Below are 22684 nucleotides of genomic sequence, written 5' to 3'. Positions count from 1 at the left end.
TTCCTGCAATCCCGCCGGCCGTTCCTTCGTCGAATCCGCCGGCCGCGCCGCTCTCAAGCCCGCCCGCCTCTGCTCACTCAAGCTGGTCTCCGCATACTCTAGTCCGCCGGTCACTCTAGCCCCCGGCCTCCGCTCACTCAAGGCCGCAGTGTGTGACGCTGTTTCATTGTGAAAGTGAAACTACTTTGGTTGGCCTTCCAAAAGAGGACGATATTTACTTCGTCATGCCTGGAGCTGATCCGTGCTGGCCGCTGAGGTAATACATCAATTTCACGCTATGGATCGCCAGATTGGCTTGCACCGTGGACGAAGCGGAGTCCAGCCTGGGGGCGTCACATGTGGTTCCTGCAATCCCGCCGGCCGTTCCTTCGTCGAATCCGCCGGCCGCGCCGTTCTCAAGCCCGCCCGCCTCTGCTCACTCAAGCTGGTCTCCGCATACTCTAGTCCGCCGGTCACTCTAGCCCCCGGCCTCCGCTCACTCAAGGCCGCAGTGTGTGACGCTGTTTCATTGTGAAAGTGAAACTACTTTGTTTGGCCTTCCAAAAGAGGACACGACATCAGTGGTTAAGTTGTATTTTCAACACTGTTCCAGAACAGTTTAACCCAAATATTCAGATGTGTCCAGCGCATTTTATGGAGGACTGTTTCCTGATCCTGGTAGAGTAGACTACAATGCCAGCTGTTCTGACTCACAGAATGTAAGTACGTTTTTTATATTTAAAGAATATGCCACTGACGATTCAAACACGTGTTTTTTGGGCAGTGTAGAGTAGCACTTGTTGTTTGTCATTTCTCCGATCACAAATGCAGACATGCATTTTATGTAACGCGTAAAAAGACAGTATAAGTCATTATAATCCGTAATTATGTCCCCACTGGATGCAACAAATGCCTTGCTTATAATGGGTTTTAATGTTTTTGTCTCTTCGCTCCGGCCGGACAAGGCATCACAATATGGTAGGGGCATAACATTTCCGTCACATGCTTGAGGTATTCGGCCAATCACAACGCACTGGATAGCTGGCCTATAAGAGCACACCTCGCTTTTCATAACAATGAGCTTTGTAAAAATCGACACGTTTCAGAAAGGCAGGGCATAGAGGAGAAACAATAATGTACAGTATGTGGAAAATAATGTGTTTTTTTTACCTTAAACCGCATAAACACATTTCATTACACCAAATACACAAAATAATGTTCTTTTTCGCAGCATCATATGACCCATTTAAAAGGAATAGATCAAAAGGGTAATTTTTTTCAGGAATCAGATAACACTGGTTGCTTATTTTTTGATTCAATAAAAAGATTCATTTCGTAAGAGTCAGACACATTAATAGAAATGTGTTTTCTTGTCATTATTTTGCAGTAAACACCCTTTTTATCTTATTACTTTGAATTCGGTCCGCAAACTTTACCTGAGGCTGTGGATTCAGCAGTAATAATAAAAACCACAATAAAAAAGATTTTAAGAATTGAGATCGTTCAAATTAAGACTATCATTAACAAGAAAATCTATATACTTTTACTCTGCCCTACCTTTATGTCTATTGCTAACAGAATATGCTAGTTTGCATTATGAATCATTATGAAAACATATTTAATAATAATTTTTACCTTGAAAGACATACCCAAATGTAAGTTTTAGTCAGATTTAGCATGAATTGAATGTAATGAAATAGAAATGGCATTCTCTTAGGAGCAGTTTATTTTTTAGAGAATCAGAAACATGTAGTGCAACCTGTCTGATTTGTGAATAAATTTCTCTTTTTTTAACTGTCCCTTGTCCCCAAAGAAATTCTAGGCACAGTAAACCAACACACGAATTCAGCATTTGTCTATCATTAAATCTGAAATGTAAATAAAATATTAAGATCATAAGATCCCCCCACCCCCCATTGATCTTTCCATTCTTTCCATTAATCCATAAATCCAATCAAAACTACAAATGTAACATGAGGTCGACAGGAAGTCAGTCAGATGCTTGTCTCTTATGACCTACAGACTAATGTAATGTAATATGTAAAGGTCTGTCTCCCTCTGAGTGAACCCGGTCATTTCTGTACAATCCGACAGCCAGTCAGAGTGTGGTCTGGCTGAGTTTCAAAGCAGCGAGAAATGGCATGTCAGACCACAACACCGTGCAAAAACAGTTACCCAATACCCCACGGGCTGCTCCTTGCATTAGCATTACAGCGGAGCTCTGGCTGTATTCGGCAGAATTGTGTAACACTGCCAGTCTGCAGGGCAGGAAGAAGGATAATATATGTCATGCTACAAATTAGTTCTGCCACCCCACTGTCCCCTCATTCACATGCAGAACAACTGTATCTAATCCTCTCACCTGCCTCCTAAGAGCACTTCCCTCAATGACCGTTTATCGTAACACTCTGTCATTTAATTTCCCCCCTCTCTCTCTTTCTTTCTCTCTCTCTCTTTTCTCCAGTTCTTGCCTTCCCACTTGGACAGGCTTTTATCTAAAATTACCCGGAGAAAATGAGGCTAATAACTCACTTTAGACAGTGCAGCGCACAAGGCAATGCTTAAGTCTTTATATGATTTCAACCAGAGGATCCGCTTGGAACAAAAACAATGGGGCTATAACTTAAGGGCCGACCTGCAGCAATACAAAATTACAATAAAGGAGACAACAGCAGACGTGCAATAGTGAGAAAGGAAGTGAGAAAGTGGGGTCTAAAACACACATGCCTGTGGTTGTGAACCATCTAACCACTAATTTGTACTGTGGATTCCCACACCTTTTGATCAATGAATTTCTCTGGTGGTTTGTGATGGATAATGATGTTTAAAAATCATTCAATAGATATTGTATTCAAATAGAGCAATTCTAGCCTAGATTAGCTTGAAAAAACAACAACAACAAATGTCCTACATTTCCATAACTCTTCCAGGCTTTGAAATTTTAATATTCATCTTTAATATCGATGACTGTGGGATTCCTGTTTTATCATCATCTTCAACTTTACTACAGCTGTATAACAAAATCGTACTGTCTCAGATATGGAGCTAAACGTTTCTAAGCAAGTCAGACATGCTGTCACTCTCCTCACAGAATGTTTCACGGTGTATGTGATCTGTCATTCCGTCAAACATCCAGGGCTTCTTGCAGAGTCAGCGAGACTTGTTGAAAAATAAAAACTGATACGTGAAATAACATTTTGAGATGCTGATGTCACTCGTTCTCAGATTTCTTCAACAGGAGGGGATGCTTTGGAATTACATCAATGTGTCAAAATTATAGAGAGTGGCAGCCAAGACATACACTACTTTTCAAAAGCTTGGAGTGAGTAATTTTTCTTTTATTTTATTTATTTCTTTAAGATGAAATAGTCTATAATGTTGTTCACCAAGGATGCATTTATTTGATCAAAAATGCAGTAAAAACAGAACTAATGTGAAATATTATTACAATTTAAAATAACTGTTTTCTATGTGAGTATATTTTAAAATGTAATTTATTTATGTGATGCCACAGCCAAATTTTCATCAGCCATTACTCCAGTCTTCAGTGTCACACGAACAATTCTTCAAGTACATATGCTGCAGGTTAAACAAGGTCAAACGTCATTGGTTTTTACATATCTTGTGACCAAAATTCACATGCATTATATTTGATTTGATTTTCGATAAATAATGACTTAGGGTATATTTGTTTGTTTGGTCTGCACTTAAGTGCGATTGCTGTATTCACACCTGCCCAAAAGATCCGCATCAAGGGGGGAAACGAACTTGAGTTCTATTCAATCAAACCAAACAAGACAGGTGTGAATGCACCCTTAAATTTCAGTGTGTTACTCACACACATAGATCATGACTTCACAAGACTTAGAATATAGCACAAAAGTCTTATGAACTACTTTACAGTGCTTTTTAGGTGTTTTAAGTGACAATTTTCTTCCATACTCATGTGCTGTCAAAAAACACATTGAATTCAAAGAGATCCAGCACTAGATGGATTGTACTTACGATTTATTGGTTTGTGTCCCACTGAAAGCGGGATGGCCCGGTTCAGGGTGGGTCCGACTCCGTGCATCTGCGTGTGAGTGTGGTAGTTTTTCTGCTGAACCATGAACTTCTGGGTTTTGCTCTGGTGCATCGTCATTGAAACTGGGTTTTGTACTCTGGAAGATAAAAACATTAAAAAATTAAAAAATAAAAAGTCAAAACCTTTTAAGAGTTTTTTTTCTCTTTCTCATAATTTATGTCCATATTGAAATGTTATTATGTTTTATTTATTTATGTATTAATTTATGTGGTTTTCACTTTGATTAATTACCTGCTCAAGCCCATATGGAAAACCACAGTACCCTGAACACACAGACTTGCTTCTGGTCACATGTAAATGAAACTAATCAGTTGCAACAAACAAAGCACATCAGCATTCACATGAATCATGAAAAGTTATTTTGCATTATGTTTATCACACATACAGTTGAATGCCATTTGTACAAACACATACTACAAGCACACAGACAAAAATCATAGCACATCACAGCACATAACACTCTCTTTTATTTCTTTCTGTTATAACCATGTTCGTTTTTTTTCAGTAAAATCCTTTTTCTTTTTATTTGTATATCAGAATAGATTTTACTGGCCAAGTGAGCTCAATTAATGAATTTTATTCAGTTTGTTGCAGTGCAGTGCAGTGTTGTTATTATTAACTAAAACTAAAACTATTAAAAGCAATTTTGGTAACTGAAATAAAGCTGGAATAAAAAAATACAAATATTACATTTAAAAAATTTTTAATCTGTTGCCTTGGCAACTAACTGAAATAAATATGTTTAAGTTGAAGTAATAAAAGTGCACTAAAACTAAGCACTATAATTAAAACAAAAACGAATTAAAGCTATATATAGATAAAACAACTAAAATTAATAAAAATGATAAAAGCACATAATATCAATGTAACTAAAATTAAAATTGAAAATAATAATAATAATAAAAGCCCATTCAAAATATTGACAAATACTATAATAGTATATATAAATAATACTAAAATAACACTGTTCTCCACAATATATATAAAACAGCATCATGCTGCTTATAACACAGCATCATGTTGCAGTCTACCTTTTGGAAAGTCAGCTCACTAGCTTTTGGAACAGAAAAAACAAATAAATTAATTAAATTAAATTAAAATTAAATTAAATTAATAATAAAAAATACAGCCAAATTCCCTACAAGAAGTCTGTAAAGGGATTGGGGGGGTCTGATAATTATCAGCTACGTCTGTGTGAAAGTATTGAACATCTTGCTAATAAGGAGACAAAACGGCACACAGCTGTGAGGAAACGGATGTGGTTGCTCAGAATCACAGCTGGGAAGCCTCATAAGGCGATGACGCACAGGACTAAATCAGGGTCCACATCTCAGAATAACAGCACAGACCTGTCTAATCTGTCTAAATGGTGTCTGTACCCTTAGGGATAGTTCACCCAAAAATGAAAATGTATTCACCGTCATACTGTTCCAAACCTGTATCTGACTTTTCTTTCAAACAGCTTTGGTTGCCATGGACTTCCACTGTATGGACACAAATAAATCAATGGGAACTGAAACTATTTGTTACCAACATTCTTCAAAATATCTTCCTTCATGTTCCACAGAAGAAATTAAGGGCGAATTCCAAACGGCTTTTTTGCACCCTTGAAAGGCACTTCAGGAAGGGGACACCATTTGTAAGGATGTTCCAAACAAAAGTGAACAACTGAATCCCTTCACGAAGGGCCCTTCCAGAAGTACGTTAGAAGGGAACATGTGATGGTCACTTCACGGAAGTGATTTCCGATTGTGATCATGTGATCTTCGGTTAGGAGATCTTGCGATGCATTTTAAAGCAAAGTTGAGGGTGATTTCGACTTCACATACAAGCGAAAGTACAATAGGCTAATTAAATTTGTCTATTTTAATGTAATACAAAATATTTTTCGTCAGTGATAGAAAAATGATTTAAGATGGTAGTGTAAGCAATTTTAAGCAAGTTTAGTTTGAAAAAGTTTAATTGTAATAAGACACAATTAGACAATATTTGAATAAAATAATAATAAGAAGAAATAATTATTTGCAATAACTGATGAAGCGTTGTCAAGGTAACGCTCATAGGAGAGTTTTGTCATCCAAATGCTCATAGGAGACAGTAATGACCTACACCCTTCAAAGAACACACTTCAAGGGCTCTGCCCTTCGAAGGGAGTAGGACATGGGGATGCTTACTTCCGTTTGGAATTCACCCTAAGTCATACATGTTTGGAATGACATGAGGGTGACGTTGACAAAATTTGTGAACTACCCCTTTAAGGGCCATTCTTACTGAAATCAACTTGCAATCATAAAGTGACCAGACATCATAATGTGTGATGACTGACAAATACTGCAGAGTTCAACTTTATGCAAATGAGCATTTACACAATGCGACAACTACCAATGGGAGTGCAGGCAGTGATTGCTGTCTTTCAGTGCAAGCAAGGCTGTAGACATAACAACATGCTTTTTATCCACAACAAAGCAAGAAATGAGGACAAAATGTATAAACAGCGTCTGATTTCCGATCAAATGTAAAGCAATGGAATGAGCAGATACACAAAAACTAGCAAACAAAATGAGAATATTTACAGGGAAAGTGTAAACAGAGGTTGTTTTTCCCCAGTGATCTCTTGTCTTTCACACTATTCAACTCTGTCTTTCATCTCTCGTTTGATGTTTCCAAAGATGTCTCATTCTGAAATGTATGTTTGTACTGCTTTTAATGTCATGTAATGTGTTGTAGTGCATAGTCTCTCACCCTTTCTCAGGGTGTATTCACACCTGTCTTGTTTGGTTTGATTGAATCGAACTCAAGTTCGTTTCCCCCCTTGGTGCGGATCTTTTGGGCAGGTGTGAATACAGCAATCACACTCGGGTGCGGACCAAATAACCGCACCGAGACCCAGCTGAAGAGGCGGTCTCGGTCCAGTTCCAAACGAACTTTGGTACGCTTGAGAATTTCTGTCCAATGAATGGATGACCATAGCACAAGTGTGGTTTTGTTTACAATTTCTGGTTCACTTGCAAAAAAGGCAGTGTGAAAGCAAACCACACCAAACAAAAAAAATCAACACTGTATTTGGTCCGGACCAAAGCAAGTGAACTAGCAGTGTGAATACACCCTCACAGTCTTTACATATAACCGTTTATTTCTGTGCCGTGCACAGGGGTGGGCAATATGACCAAAATTTTATTTCACAGAATGAGACATTTTATTTCCCGATAATGATATGTACCTCGATATAGCTATTTTTATTTTATTTTTGTTATTAAAATTAAGAAAATGAAGCAAATTACAAGGACAACAGAACAAATAAATATGAAATAAACTTTTCATTTATTCAGCTACAGTAGGTTAGGTTTATTTAACGTAGTAAGAAATATTACAGAAATTGAATAAAGTGTATAAATAAAACACTGCATAGTCTTCACTGTATCAAACATGATTAACATTAATAATGACAGACAGCAGCAGGTACATTAGACCAACTGCATGGATCCAATATACTGAAACACATACGGTTTTCACCCAACTGTTTTACATTTATTTAACATATAACCGACTGTGTTTACTTGAAAACTCCACACAACGGGCATTATGTCATTGCTGTGTGCGTATTTGGCCATTCAAGCACAATAAAACACGAAAGAGATCTGTTTTCGCGATCGCGTGCTGTCAAGAGAAGGGGCTTTCAGTGCGCACACTTCGGCTGTGTGTCAGTCAGCGCGAGCACCTCATTGATTTCTTTTTCACTGCTTATTGCACTTAATAACTCTACCAAGCACATCCCACTCTTTATTTTCTCATTCATGCATGTTTCCTTATCGTTCAAAAGGTGTATAACGTTTAAGCAGTACTTTGTTACGCATATATTTGCATATATAGATATATACCGTCATACCGCCGAGGCCCTAGCCGTGCATATGTACCAACAGATCAAACGATTTAAAGACCAGTCAATTGGCTCAGTGTTTACAACTCTGGGGTTGAATAACACAGGCACGCAGATATATAAAAAAAGATTTTAGCAACTATTTTGTATTCTAATTATTCTAGACACACAAGTCAAGGCCTAACTGAATTTGTCTGGGAAAAACATATAATAGCTTCTAAGAGTTGAGTTTGAGCCCTCCACTCAGACCAGCAAACACAAAACCAACTTGACTGTATATGTTCCCAGTATGGTTGTAACAGGTTTTGCTGTCGAGAAACATGGCCATGCTTGTTCACCAGCATAAACCACCCTGACCCAACATGAAAATTCAAGTTGGTCTTTTCAGAAGTAAAACCAGTTAAAAACCACCCCACAAACACAGAACATTATTGCTTACAAACCACACACATAAAAAGAAAGCGTAAAATTTCTGTTCTTGAACAGGTGAAAAGCAATGAGCTGTGTAAGTGCTTATAAACTCTCTCTCTCTCACACACACACACACACACACACACACACACCATCACATGTCCTGGACAGTGGAAGCTGATAAGTGGTGAGAACTAGCAGGAAGACAGTGTTTCAAGCATTTCCACATGCCTCTCTTCATTTTCCCTGCATGTATACAGACAATTCATTCCAATTCATTAAACACATACATGCTCTCAAGCAAAAGTCCATCTTTAGAAAGTTTAAGGATGCATTTGCAGAGAGTGATGAATTGATGCACTGGAGAGGTTATACAAAAATGCCTTATATGGAGATGAATTGGGCATGCATTATGTTAATTCGCAACTGCAGGTATGTGCTCTTCATTTAAAATAATCACGATTTATAAACATTAGAACGAGGGAATTAATAAATTTAATGCATGAGGATTTTGTGTGAGAATTTTTTCTGCCCATCTAAGTAAGAACACTTGTGCACAATTTCTAATGAATGCAGCCCAACGCAGTGAGGCTGAGTGTTTGGGTGATTGTTTGGGCGTTGCCTAAGCAAGCACTATTACTAATAAAGCCAAGAGCATTAAAAGCCAGAATGGATTTATAATTCTAAAGCCAGCACTCATGAATGTCCTAATAAGCTGCATTACCAGGCCTGGTGTGGAAAGAGCTGTGGGTTTCTTGCACATGTAGACAGGAAAACTGAATTTTGTGTCTGTGTGAGGAAGGCCAGCTGGCCTGTTCTAATCTCCTCCAAGAGGACTATACTACACCATGACTGTCTCTCATGTTCTTATGCAAGCGGGCATCTCGTAGCTCTTCCTCATCAGGTGCACGAACTGGCGGCCACAGCAACGGGGAGGACATGTGTCTATTTTATTGTCTCTCTGTCTCTCTCTCTCGCCCATTGCTCCCCGGCTTCTCATTTGACAGGTGTCTGGACAGGTCTACCACACTAAACCCGAGGTGCTCCATCCATGAATCCAGACTTCCAGCCAGGCTGCATTTCAGCGTGAAACCAAACAACACAAGAAACCTGAGCGGCCCAGCATCTGTAGATCACTGTAACAGTTCAAACACATACACACACATGCCACAACAACCACACAGACCCTCTCTAAATACATACACAAACACTCAAGCCAAACCACATACGCACGCCCACCCACATACACGCTCTCTAAATGCCTACTCACTAACCACACACCCAGACAACACACAGTCTGTAAATACATTTAAACCCACACACAAACACTGTCCATACACACGGATACTCCCTAAAACACCAGACCTACTTGAAACACTCTTATACAGGCTACACACACATGCACATATAAATTAAGACAACATTTATAAAAAATATCAGTACTTAAGACACTTAGGATTCTGACGCAAAGCCCAAATGTCCACAACCGCAGCTGAGACAGACAGCGTAAGACTATCCCTGACGAAAACCCTCCCTGAAGGGCTGACTGGATACTTTCAACACCACATAACAGACGTGTGTAAAATGTACGCAGCACATTTGATGTATGCATGTGAAATACAGCATTCTCTTAAACTTGTTATTGAATGTTCAACAGACGGTGACATAAATCTGTGATTACATGTGCCATAATGTAAATCATTTTAAGGAAACCATTGGGTTTGTGCCCAGATGTGCTCTGTGGCCCCAACCTTTTTTTTCAGTATGTTTAGCACAGACAACTGAGCACTAAGTTATAATTGTCTTCCTGTGGACCACTGAAAGTGATGGAGATGGATGTACTAAAGTACTTTTCAGCGTCAACTCTAGGACAGACATCTCATTGTACCATTAGAGTTGTGCACTTTCATGTCGTTTTTACTATGGGTGTTCAAAACTACATGTTTTAAAAATCAGTTAGTAGGTTGCCTGAATGTCTAGTTGACTAAGCAGTCTTAAAGGGACAGTTCACCCAAAAATGAAAGCTCTGGCATTATTATTCACCCTCATTTTGTTTCAAACCTGTCTGACTTTTTTATACTGTGGCACACAAAAGAAAGTCTATTATTTACACCAAAGCTGCATTTATTTGATCAAAATATAATAAAAACAGTAATATATATATATATATATATATATGAAAATATTAAAAAAAACTATAACAGTATATCAATTATAATAAAAGTCTATATATATATATATATATATATATAAAATGTAATTTATTCCTCTAATGGCAAAGCTGAATTTTCAGCTGCTTTTACTCCAGTCTTCAGTGTCACATGATCCTTCAGAAATAAGTCTAATATGCTGATTTGATGGTTAAAAAAACATTTCTTATTATCAAGGTTAAAATCTCTTGTGCTGCTGAGTATTTTGTATAAAATGTATTCTTTTTCAGGAATCTTTAATGAATAGAAAGTTCAAAAGAACATTATGAACATTATGAATGTATTTACAGTCTATTTTGATCAATTTAATGTGTTCTTGCTACATAAAAGTATTAAAAGTAATTTCTTGACCCTAATGACCCCAAACCTTTGAATGGGTTACAGGTCCATTTCATGCTTTTTTTTTTTTTAAAGCTATATATTTTTCATGCTATAAAAAATTTGTCATTTGGAAAATGTGTAAAATAATAAAATATTTACACTTTATAAGTTTTATATATTTAATCATATTTTGAATACTCATCAAAGGAAAAAGATCATCTATTTGCATCCAGAATGCAGCTAGAGCCAAACCATTTGCCAGCAAATTAAAGGGATGCAGCAATATTAACAAAAGAAAAAGATACTCTACAAGGAACACAGCCACTGTGAGAAATGAGTTTAATATGTTAGTATGAAACTACGTTAATATTTCCTTTAATATGAAATGAGGTTTGCAGACGAGCAGTTAACTGAACAGACTGTGTGGTCTGCATTCAAATATCTCAATAAAAACCACAACAAAAGAACAGCAGGATTTTTATGGCCTCCACACATTACCACAGCAGGCCAGTAAGAGAAGAAGTTTACAGCACACAAAGCCAGATCCATTTAGGTACTGTGATCCCAGCAGATTTCTGCCCACGGTGGCTCTTCTGGTAGACAGGTTAGATCAGCAGGGACGTCGGTTTACATGTGCTGTCTCTGATGAAGAGGAACCTGTCTGAGACTGGAACTGAACCCGCCCGCTTCTGGATTCACAATGTGCTCTAGAGAGCCAGTCAGCACTCAGTGCTGCTCCTGTAGCCATGAAGCCACATATTTTTCTTTTCTTTTTTTTTTATTCACTAAATGTTTATTTGCCCTAAGATTATTCTGCGCAAGGGGAGCAGAAATATAATGAGCTGTTTATATTGAATTTTACGACACTGGGCTGAGATTCAGAGTAAATCCTGGTAATATGAATTGTAATTATGGTTTTTGGAGCATAGTGGTTGAACACATGCGATGCGGCTCCGCTCACTTCTTCTAATGTGTCTATTGCAGCCCAGCAATATAATAACTTGGAATGTGCAAAACGACATATTTTCAAAATCAACCAGGCAGTGAGTTGCTGAATGGTCTGAAAAGGCATGGTAATTAAAAGCACCACATAAAAAAAGAAATAAAAATGAAACATATACAGTCTACACTGTCAGGTCAGTAAGACAAATGTTTTTGAAAGTCTTTTATGCTCAGCATGGTTGCATTTTTTGATTAAAATTTCAGTAAAACAGTAATATTGTATAGTATAATATTAAAGTATAATAATAGTAATTTTTATTTGGTTAATTGTTTTATGTATTTATTTAATTGTTGTCGTTATTAAATGTGCTATATAAATCTATAAAACTAAAAACTAAATTGTGAAGCTATACTGTGAAAATCTATTTTCTATTTGATTATTTTTTTTTATGTATTCCTGTGATGGCAAAGCTGAATTTTCAGCAGCCATTACTCCAGTCTGTCACAAGATCTTTCAGAAATAATTTTAATATGCTGAATTGATGCTCAAGAAACATGTCTTATTATTATCACTGTTGAAAACAGTTGTACTGCTTAATATGTGTGTGTGTGTGTGTGTGTGTGTGTATATGTGTGTGTTAGTTAAATGGCTAATAATAACCAATTTTATAAGAACAATAGGAGCAATTTTAACCAATTGGCTCTTTTTTGATTAGCGAGCAACAGTCTACTTAATTTGAATAACTTGAGAATGCGATGTATATGGAGACAAAGCCATATGAAGCTTTGTTCTCAAATTTCACTTGTGGATGAACATTTAATGTGAAATCAATACGTATGGATCATCCAACTACTGCTGTTGAAGTCCACAGCTGCATCAGAGAGAAGATGAGAGTGAGAGAGGGATGTCAGAGAGGCCGAGAGGGAGAGAGAGTGAAAGTTATAAACATAAGCTCCAATTCCAGTCTCAACAAAATAGCTGGCGCGACCTCGTACGCTGGCAGACGTGCAGTAATTAAATCGAAAAAAAGATGCAGGGAGTTATTTTTTTACTCTCTTTCTCCCTCTCAATCAAAACTGAACAGCTACACAGGTCTGAACTCCAGTGATCTCCAGATGTTGCTTATTTTCTCATAAACAACTTAATTCTTCACGTCCATTTCTCTATCTATCTCTTTCTTTTCTCTGTCCATCTCCATTTCATTCTGTACCACTCTGCCCATCCTCCTCCTTTAATAATATCAGTACTTCATCCATCTCGGTTTTCCATTTCCTTCTCCCACTTTTTTGACCACTTTGTCTATTCTTCTCCTTCCGCTCTTATCCTCTTGTTATTCCCAGAATCTGGCAGAATCCGCTGCAGTTCCTCCCTGGTGCTCGGCGAGACACTACACAGCTCTCTCTTCTAATGAACCCAGTGACCCACATCAGGATGCTTTTGCTCTCTTCTATACCTATTGCCTGCAGATGGATATACATTTGTTTACTAAACACCAGCAGACCCAATTTCATCACACCTAGATTACATCCTAACACTGTTTGATACATTACAATGCCAATTATCTCATAATGACTACAGCTGTCAAGAGCATATTCTGTATTATTTTACTAAACAGTCCCTCCAGGATTTTGCGATTCTGCAATTACAGAATTTAACGCAAAATCAAGCATCTTTTGTGCCAGCTCTTATTTTTGTCTTATTTCCACAACTTCCACAAAAAAAAAAAACTTAAACTGAGAGGGTGGAAAGCAATTTTAGCTAATAAAAAATCTATAGTTCAGAATCCAAAAAAAATGTATCAATATGTCTTCAACAATTTTGCTGCTGTATTGCAGTGAATACCATTGTAAAATGAGCAGTGATGGACCATACAGAGAACTAGGACATCTGGTTATATACAAGTGTTTAAAAAGGAAAGAAAATTTCCAATATGAAACCCATTTGAGCGACGGAAGGCCTGGAGAGGGTAATATTTAATATTTCCAAGTGATCTCTCCAAATCATTCATTCATGACCTTCACTTGTCTATTCTCTTTTCAACCTGTTCTCTTCCAAACCGGTGAAACACAGTACTACCACAATAGACAATATAATTGTTCAATTAACATTAAATAGTATTTTTAAATATTAAAAGTGTACAGTATATAATTTCACTGATTAGATACTGTACTGGTTCAGTGACAGTGTGCAAGCTATTGTGTCCTACACAATTCTGTATTTTCAACCAAGAAGAACTATGAGAACTTCTATGCTGGTGACACCATTGCCTGTTTAGTAATGTGCAAAAATATTTAGGTATGTATTCTTCCCATCTATATTCACCAGTTACATACATCATGATTATTGGTGAGTTTGCACAAATTTCGAGAAACCAAAATAAATTAATTTTTAGGCTGCAAAAAATAAACAAATAAAATCCTTGTCCATGCTTCAATTAAATTTAGGCAAAATGTTGACAATATATTGCAGTTATCAATAATTTTCCTAAAATGCTAAGAATGCTGAGGTTTAGCTAACAGCCACTACCTTGATTTTGAAGAATTTTAAAGAAACCATGAACCTCTTTGAGGTGGCACCTCACTGCACGGGTGTCACCTGGATGTGATTGACACTTCAAAGTCCTTCCAGACATGAGAGGAGGAGCAACAACAAACTCCAGACCTCACTGATTGACAGGAGTTACAGAGCCAGGTGTGTGTTAACAGCACTGCTCTATTATGGGTAGGTTTTTGTCGCTGGAGGCTAGCGGTTACATCATGCTGTGGTGGAGTCAGTATGTGCTCTTCACAAGGTTGATTATATACGCTCTAAGAAAAGACCATAAAATTCGACCAATGAACAATGTTAATATGAAGGAATTTTCCTTGTTGATGTTACACAGGTGTTTTACCTGTATTTCGAATTACGCATTGCATTGTGCTGTGTTTAAGGTTTGAAGGAAATGTCCGTAAAATTAACAGAAAGTGTACTGGTAATTTTCTGCCAGGACATTATCTGCTTTTCTATGGATTTTTTTTCCTTACAGTGTACAGTGCACATACAGTAAATGTATGTCTGCTGTAAGTTTAACTAGAAAAAATGAGACAAATCTGTGCTCACTGGGAAGAGGATAGTAAATGAAAGAGGAATTAAAATGTGTTAATTGTTTTGTTTGTCTTTGATTCACCATTTACTTCTCCGGCTTCATTTACCCCAGCATACTTGTACACACAAACCACCTGTACACAGCTATAGCCACAACATCAACTGGTACTAATTAGTGGGGCATTTCATTTACCTTGTTAATTGATTTTTTTTTTTTTAAATGCAAAAAAATCCATGATTGCATTAATATTTTTTATAATAAATTTTCTAAATTGAGTACTGAAATGCAATAAAAATGATTAATGAATTACTATTTTAAATAGAGTACAACATGGTGCTCGCTACTGCTTTTACATACAACATACTGTAAGCTATTTCATTCACTTTAACTTGCAATTATTTTCTACCAAAATCTGATTTTAATAAGATGTGAACAATACCCTAAGCCGGCCATGTCAGTTCAACTTATGGTTTTATATGAGTACTTAAAAGGACCAGTGACTCAGTCTTCAACTTACCTAAGGTCACCTAAACTGCCAACAAAGGATTCATGAGTTTACTTGAGATCTGGATAAGTCAACACAGAAAAATCCTCAGAGCACAACCACTACAAGGCTTAATCATAACCTCCAACATTAAACACCTCAAACCACTTTAGTCAAACAATAGGTTTAGAGTAAATACAGTGTGCCACACAGCTTGAGCACAATGCTCGGCATTGATCCAGGCTCGGAATATAAAGCGTCAACAGAAAACACTGGATAAAATCTCTCCTAAAGCGTCTCACTCCTTTCCAGCAGTGTTCCTGTGGATATATCAGGTTTTCTAGACCCAAATCTAAATCTAAAGGGGTTTTCACTATAATATTAATACAAGGCCTCTGCAAATTTAACTCTGTAACGTCTTGATTTTAAAGTAAATAAATAAATAAATTCAAAATTATTGTAGCAGAGACGGTATTTTTCAGTACAACTACTGCATACCTGTAAAATCATGAAACCAGCCTGAAAATGATTCTTTTTCTGAGTGTTAGAGTTCATTGAGACATCAAAAAGGTTTGTTACATGGCTCATACTTGATTCTAATTTGGTCAAATGCTTTTACATTTATTGTTCCTAGAAGTTTGTCCACAATTAGCCAAAACATTTAGGTTTCCCAAGTGTTTGAATAACCATTTAACTGACCTGTTCTTTACTTTACTTTTACTTTATAACACTTTATTGTCAGACGAGTCTGAAATTCTGAGGTGATGACACCCAACCACAGCTTCACTACACTAAACCCACACTGATGACTCACACCAACAAATCATTCAATCTGTGCCTCAATAAACCTTTCACTCGTGCAGTCGGTTTTGGAGGGAAATGTGGTTTTTGTGTGTAAAATTTATAAATACATAACTCACTGCTTCCATGTGTTACCCTGGCAACCCTGAAACTGTAAAAAGTGGTCTAAGAGAACAAGCATGACGACAGTAACTCACCAGTTTTCAAAACTGTGACAAGATGGAGTGGCAGGATCTTGGTACTTTAGTGCCAAGTCTAAATTTAAAAAAAATTATAATAATATTAAAATAAATCAAAGCACTTTCTGACTGACAGGTGACTGTTGGTTCTAGAATCCTTTGATACACATATGGGTGAAATCACTATAGAGGTACAGTACATGTGTGCTTTATTGTTACTGCGCATAGAGTCTGATTATCGACTGATGATTGATTATAGATGATTATTATGATTATAGACTGACTATCGGTTGCAATAAAGCCTTTGTGTACTTCTTGCCAAAACATTTGTCGTCCCAAGATATTAACACAAACAGAACATTTTATGTAAATTCTGATATCCTGACAGCCCTACCTCGAGTCTTGTCTTTTTGGCTTTTGTAACCCAAATATTATGCTAATAAAATAATTAAATATTGATATACTGATAACATTCAAAATTATCTAGATATAAAAAATGCAGGAAATTCCTCTCAAATGTTGAGCAAGTTTGTCTGCAGCTGAGATGAAGAGGAGTTCTGGAGAGAGGCCTACCTCCTCCGCACAAAATAAACCCTGTGGAAACACACAGAAGCTTTCGAGGACAGGTCTGGGAGCAATTACCAAGCAGAAACGTCCAAACTTTGACTGCAAATGCACATCAGTCCCAGCACATAAACTGCTTTCATTAATATTTTCAGTAGAATTCATCAATATCCTGCCCTGCCACAGTATTACAGTTTTTCCTGGAACCAACATGGGGTAATTCTGTGGCTTTCCCCGACATCTCAAGATTTTGACTCAGCATGTGCAGTCAGCCCGATTTGCTCTGATAGAAAGAAATAAAGAAAGCTTCACATCTAATATGATTGTGAGCTTTCCAGTCGTTTATAGTCGTGGCAGTCAAAACAACCCCGAGCCAAACCCCCTGAACTCCCTCAAAAAGCAGGTCACTAAAGAGTCTGCAGGGGTTTTAGTCAGTCACAGTAAAGGATTCTCATAAAAATTGTGTTTTGAGAGCAAACAAAAATTACAGCAAAAACTAGGCTGACATCAGGAGTTCAGGAGTCACAATTTGGTGAAAGCCCAAGTCTAAGTCATGTAAAAATATTTCATTGAGTAAGGCTTAAGAACAGTAGGTATTTCTGTAAAACAGACCCAGGCTGAGAGAGTAGTAGGGGGGGCATGAAATGGGCAGAGACCTGAAATGGGCAGACGTCTGATGTCTGGCATTAATATCAAGCTAAGCAGTTCATTCCAAAATAATAAAATTACAAGTTTGGTGAACTAAGTGCCCGAGGAATCTAAAAAGTCAATTTACACAATTACTCCAGGCCTTTGATTATATATCTAGATTATATATCTTTAAACAAGCAATCTGATTATCATTTTATTAGCATTCTTTACTGACATTCAAACTTTTCAGGTTATATAATTGGTTTTCAAATATCAGGTTTACTAATAAATGCTGCCATCTTGTAAGTCTTTAAAAAGAGCATCCAACAATGCCATTACACCACTGTTCTTTCAACAGGAAACATCTGAAAAGTAACTTAATAAGTGCATACATTATTTGATTATAAAACTGTGGTTGGAGACTTTTTGCGCATCGGTAAGAGACAAAGCCAAACAACCATTATGACTGAAAATTCACCCAAATCTTGAACCATGACACAGTATTATGACAGCCGTCATACTCACTGTTGTTGATAAGGAATGGGTCCGTTAGGTGACGGCTTCATGGACAGGGTCAGATGTCCCACTTTGGTGCCGGGCAACGGTAACGGCACTTGACCTTGGCCTTGCGGGAAGATCTGCTGAGGAATAGGACGCTGGGGAACTACATTATGACCATTGGGGTATCCATTCGTATGACCTCCGTTTGGAAGTCCACCATTGGTGTGTCCGTTTAATGGTCCAGTTGGATGTGAGGATGGGGGCAGAGTAGTCTGTTCACAGGACTTGCCTTTAGAGCCTGGCATACACACACAAATGTGGGGCCGCAAGCACATCCCTCCATTCTTGCATGGCGGTGTACAGTTAGCTGTAACAAAGAGAAGAAATGTTAAACAATTAAAAAAAAAAAGTCATATAATACAATTAATATAATATAACTTATAACAAAATGTCATATGATAAAGTTTAATTACTTATATAGTGCTGTTAGAATTTATAGAAGTTTATAGAAAAGAGTTTCCCAGGCTGGTCTGGTTATGTAAATACAAGTGGTTTAAATTAATATTCTGGGTTAATATACTTGGTTGGCATGGTGTTGAGTAAAACAAATAATTTTATGTATTTTTAAAAGCAAAGCAGAGCAAAGCAAAAATAAAACAAAAACAAAACAAAACCTAACAAAACAAAACAAAAAACAGGAAGGGTGGAATGGAAGGGTCTATGCCGGGATCCATAGACTTCCATTATGCTTTTCTGTGCACACTTCTATTTAATTATTTTAATTTTACATGAACTGATGTGGGAGTTGAAATGAAACATTTTTATTTTATACTTTAGGTTTTCATTTTGCTTACTGATAAATATGATTTTGTGGTAACAGCATGGAATATAACTTTTAAAAGTAAATTTCTACAATATTTTCAGCATAGTTAATACATTAGAAAGTGTGTAAGGTCATAGTTTTTGTACGCTTTTTATGTGGTGAGGAACAAAATATATAAAAATGAAGGTCAGAACTGATATCTGCACAGATCATGAGAAAAAGAGTGAAGAGAATGAAAGAGAAGCAGACTAACAGAGAGCGCAAGAGAGAAGGAAAATGAGTGGATAACTGGGTGTTGACTTGTGGTCTGTAATTACATCATTGAGGAGCAGGAAAAAAGCTGTCATTCAACTACAAAGAGCCTAGCGGCCTCTATGGCCAACCAACACAGACTTTGTCTCACACACACACACACACACACACACAATCAGGGCAGCTTGATGCTCATCAGCAAATGTATAGTTAGTCATATTAAGTGATTGAGTGCTGTGGATATTCCTAAATAGAAAATGGATCAGCACCCAGTTCTCAAGGTAGATGTTAGGAAGGATGATCTCATCAACAGTTTCTATGACATCACAGCAGCAGCTGCTCTACACAAACTGCTACAGACATGCAGTGGCCATCTGGAGTACCGGGAGTTTTCCCTGGTGGGCCGCTGTACAATGTGGGACGGCCCATTGGGTAAATATATATAAAGAATGAATTATAGTAAATGTATGTAGTCTATATCCCTCCACTGACCCAGACGAATGGACTGCGCAGCCCACCAAAAATTCAAATTCAGAGTCAAAAATTCTAATTAATTTAGCGGGCTCTGGCTCAGTGCAGTGGTTCAAAAGCTCTCGTCACTGTCAACATTTTTTGAAAGAGCCAATCAAATCGAAGGCAGTGGGATTTACTGTTCACAGAAGCTGAGCTGCATGGCACCTGACTGCAAGCTGAGGTAAGATAAGATGTAAGCAGCTAAACATTTCAGCAATATTTGCCAACTGTTTACAATAAAAAATATTTTAAATGGCAGACATTAATTTTCAGTGATGCAAACTAACGTTACTACTTTCCCAGATTTTTATGCCATTTACATTATTCGTCACAATGTACATAAACATTAATGTAGCAGTTTTGAGCAGACATAAGATAGGAGTAAATGTTTGTATATCTCTATCCAGGCTTTCTTCTGTAATTTCATGTGTTATGAAAATTAACATTTTCATAAAACTCTAAAATATCATTCTCAAACTTACTCTAGAACATTGTAAATCTGAAGAATTTTGCTTTCAAGTGCCGTGATTAGGAAAGTGATATATATTATAATAAAAACATAATTTGCTAATTAGTTCGCATGCATTATTTTATATGCACACTTGCGGTCAAAAGCTAGAAATAATTAAAACTTTTTATTTATTTATTTATAAAAGAAGGCGGAATTTATTTGATCAAAAATACAGTAAAAACACTAATATTATGAAATATTAAATTTAAAGTACATTCTAAATGATAGTTTTCTATTTAAGATATTTAAAAAATGTCATTTATTGCTGTGATCAAAGCTGAATTTTCAGCATCATTAATCCAGTCTTCAGAAATCATTCTAATATGCTGATTTGCTGCTTAATTATTATCAGTTATTATTTGTGCTCAATTATTAATAATGGTTCTTATCAATACTGAAATCTGTTTTTGCTTCTTAATATTTTTGTGGAAACTTTAACTTTTTCAAGTTAGGGTTAAAAAACAGCATTTATTTGAAATATAAATAATTAGTAATAAGTATAAATAAGTATACTCTGTGATTCTGTTTTTTTTTCTGACATGTTGGTGTTATATCTTTCTCTTGGATATTATAAGTTGCACTGAGTAAATACAGCTGGATAAAACAAAAACTGTGTCCGTCTTTATTTCAGGCTGCAAAGCAACTAAATGTGATTATTTAAAGGGAGGTGATTCTTTTCTATACCCACTGTAAATTTAAATCAATATTTATGTATTGATTATTATTATGGAGAAGAGATGGAGGCAACCCTCGAGAGCGAGATGCGCACTGTCACCTCACAAGTAACACAACCAGGAATCCAACGCAAGCATCCAGAAAGGCGCATCAAGATCAAGTGGCCAAAGGCGAATATGCAAGAGGACTGGTGCAGGCTCGACGAATACCTTAGTGGAGTGCTGCAGCATTCTTTGCGAGGAACAGTTGAGCGTAAGCTAAACTTGATGGGAAACATGATATATGAGGAGTGCAGAGAGAGGTTTGGAGAGTGTACGACCAAACAAACCATAGCCCCAAGACAAAAAGGACGGAGGGAGAGACACATCGAGTTGCTCATATCAGACAGGCGTCACCTGAGAAAGAGGTGGAGGAAAGCAGCCCCAGAGGAAAAAGAAGGCCTCAAGCTGTTATGGGATGACCTTAACCAGAGGCTGGCTAAGCTACGCCGGGCAGAGCGGATCAGGAGGCTGAGGAAATGGAAGGAGAAGGAAAGGAAAAACTTCTTCAAAGACCCTTTCAAGTACGCCCGTCAGCTGCTGGATGAGAAGCGGAGTGGCAAGCTGGCCATCACTAAAGAGGATCTGGAACTTTATATCAAGGGCCAGTATACGGATGCAGCCAAAGAGACACCACTTGGCTCACCAGGTTATGTGCCACGCCCAGATCCCCCAAGGACCCCTTTCGACACCTCCCCACCCAGGTTGGGTGAGATTAGAGAGGTCCTCAAAAAGGCCAGATCAGCCTCAGGACCAGGTCCAAACGGGCTCCCATACAAGGTGTACAAGAACTGGCCACAAGTGACGAAGATCTTGTGGAAGCTCATGCAGGTTGTGTGGAAGAACCAATCCATTCAAGCTGAGTGGCAAGAGGCAGTTGGAATCTTCATTCCTAAGGAGCGGTATTCCATGACCATTAATCAGTTCAGGAGCATTGCCTTGCTGAACGTGGAAGGGAAACTGTTCTTCTCAGTTTTGGCAAGAAGGATGACCAGCTTCCTTAGCAGCAACCACTACATCGACACAAGTTGTCAAAAGGCAGGGCTCTCAGGTTTTCCAGGATGTATTGAACACACATCCGTGATCTGGGAGCAGATACAACGTGCCAAAAGAGAGAAGAGCGAACTTCATGTGGTGTGGCTTGACTTGGCGAACGCTTATGGTTCAGTACCACATAAGCTGGTTGAGTTTGTGTTGGAATTCTTCCACATTCTAGCATGTGTAATTACCATCATAGCCAAGTATTTTAATAACCTGCGCATGTGTTTCTCTCTCGATGGCCGCACGACTGGATGGCAGCAGGTGGAGGTCGGTATAGCCATGGGCTGCTCAATATCCCCTATCCTGTTTGTGACAGCGTTTGAAGTCATCCTCATCGGAGCAAGACAGATGGCCAGAGGGCTGCGATTACCGTCAGGAGGAAGACTCCCGGCGCTGAGAGGGTACATGGATGATGTGACAACCATCTTACAGACAGCTCCATGTACAGCCCGGCTCCTCAAGCGCCTTGACGAGTTGATACAATGAGCTAGGATGAAGATTAAGCCCTCAAAGTCTAGGAGCCTTTCAATCAGGAAAGGGGTGAGGGACGACAGGATGGTGTTCACAGCAGGAGGGGAGAAGATACCATTGTTGAAAGAGCAACCCGTCCGAAGTCTTGGAAGGGAGTATACATCAGAGCTCTCCGACAGACAGATGGGGAAGTTGGTGCAGAAGCAACTGAGAGAGGGGCTTGAAAAAATCGACAGCAGCCAGCTTCCGGGGAAACTGAAGGTATGGTGTTACCAATTCACACTTTTCCAG

General features: G+C 37.8%; 1 protein-coding gene across 3 annotated transcripts in view; it reads right to left on the bottom strand.

Annotated features, from left to right (window-relative positions):
- LOC107553384 (latent-transforming growth factor beta-binding protein 1-like) overlaps window positions 1–22684 on the bottom strand; it is a 98576-nt gene that overhangs the window by 60212 nt on the left and 15680 nt on the right. For all 3 annotated transcript variants that reach the window (XM_016235584.1, XM_016235591.1, XM_016235593.1), the window contains exons 3-4: window positions 18094–18436; window positions 3985–4139 (exon numbers count right to left, since the gene is read on the bottom strand). In XM_016235584.1, the coding sequence (XP_016091070.1) occupies window positions 3985–4139; window positions 18094–18436 (498 nt within the window). The remainder of the gene's footprint in view (window positions 1–3984; window positions 4140–18093; window positions 18437–22684) is intronic.

Source organism: Sinocyclocheilus grahami, unplaced genomic scaffold (assembly GCF_001515645.1).
Source record: "Sinocyclocheilus grahami isolate Dianchi unplaced genomic scaffold, SAMN03320097.WGS_v1.1 scaffold18.1, whole genome shotgun sequence".
NCBI classification, from domain to species: Eukaryota; Metazoa; Chordata; class Actinopteri; order Cypriniformes; family Cyprinidae; genus Sinocyclocheilus; species Sinocyclocheilus grahami.
The sequence above is the reverse complement of the archived record's forward strand: the minus strand, read 5'-3'. Positions and strand labels throughout refer to the sequence as shown.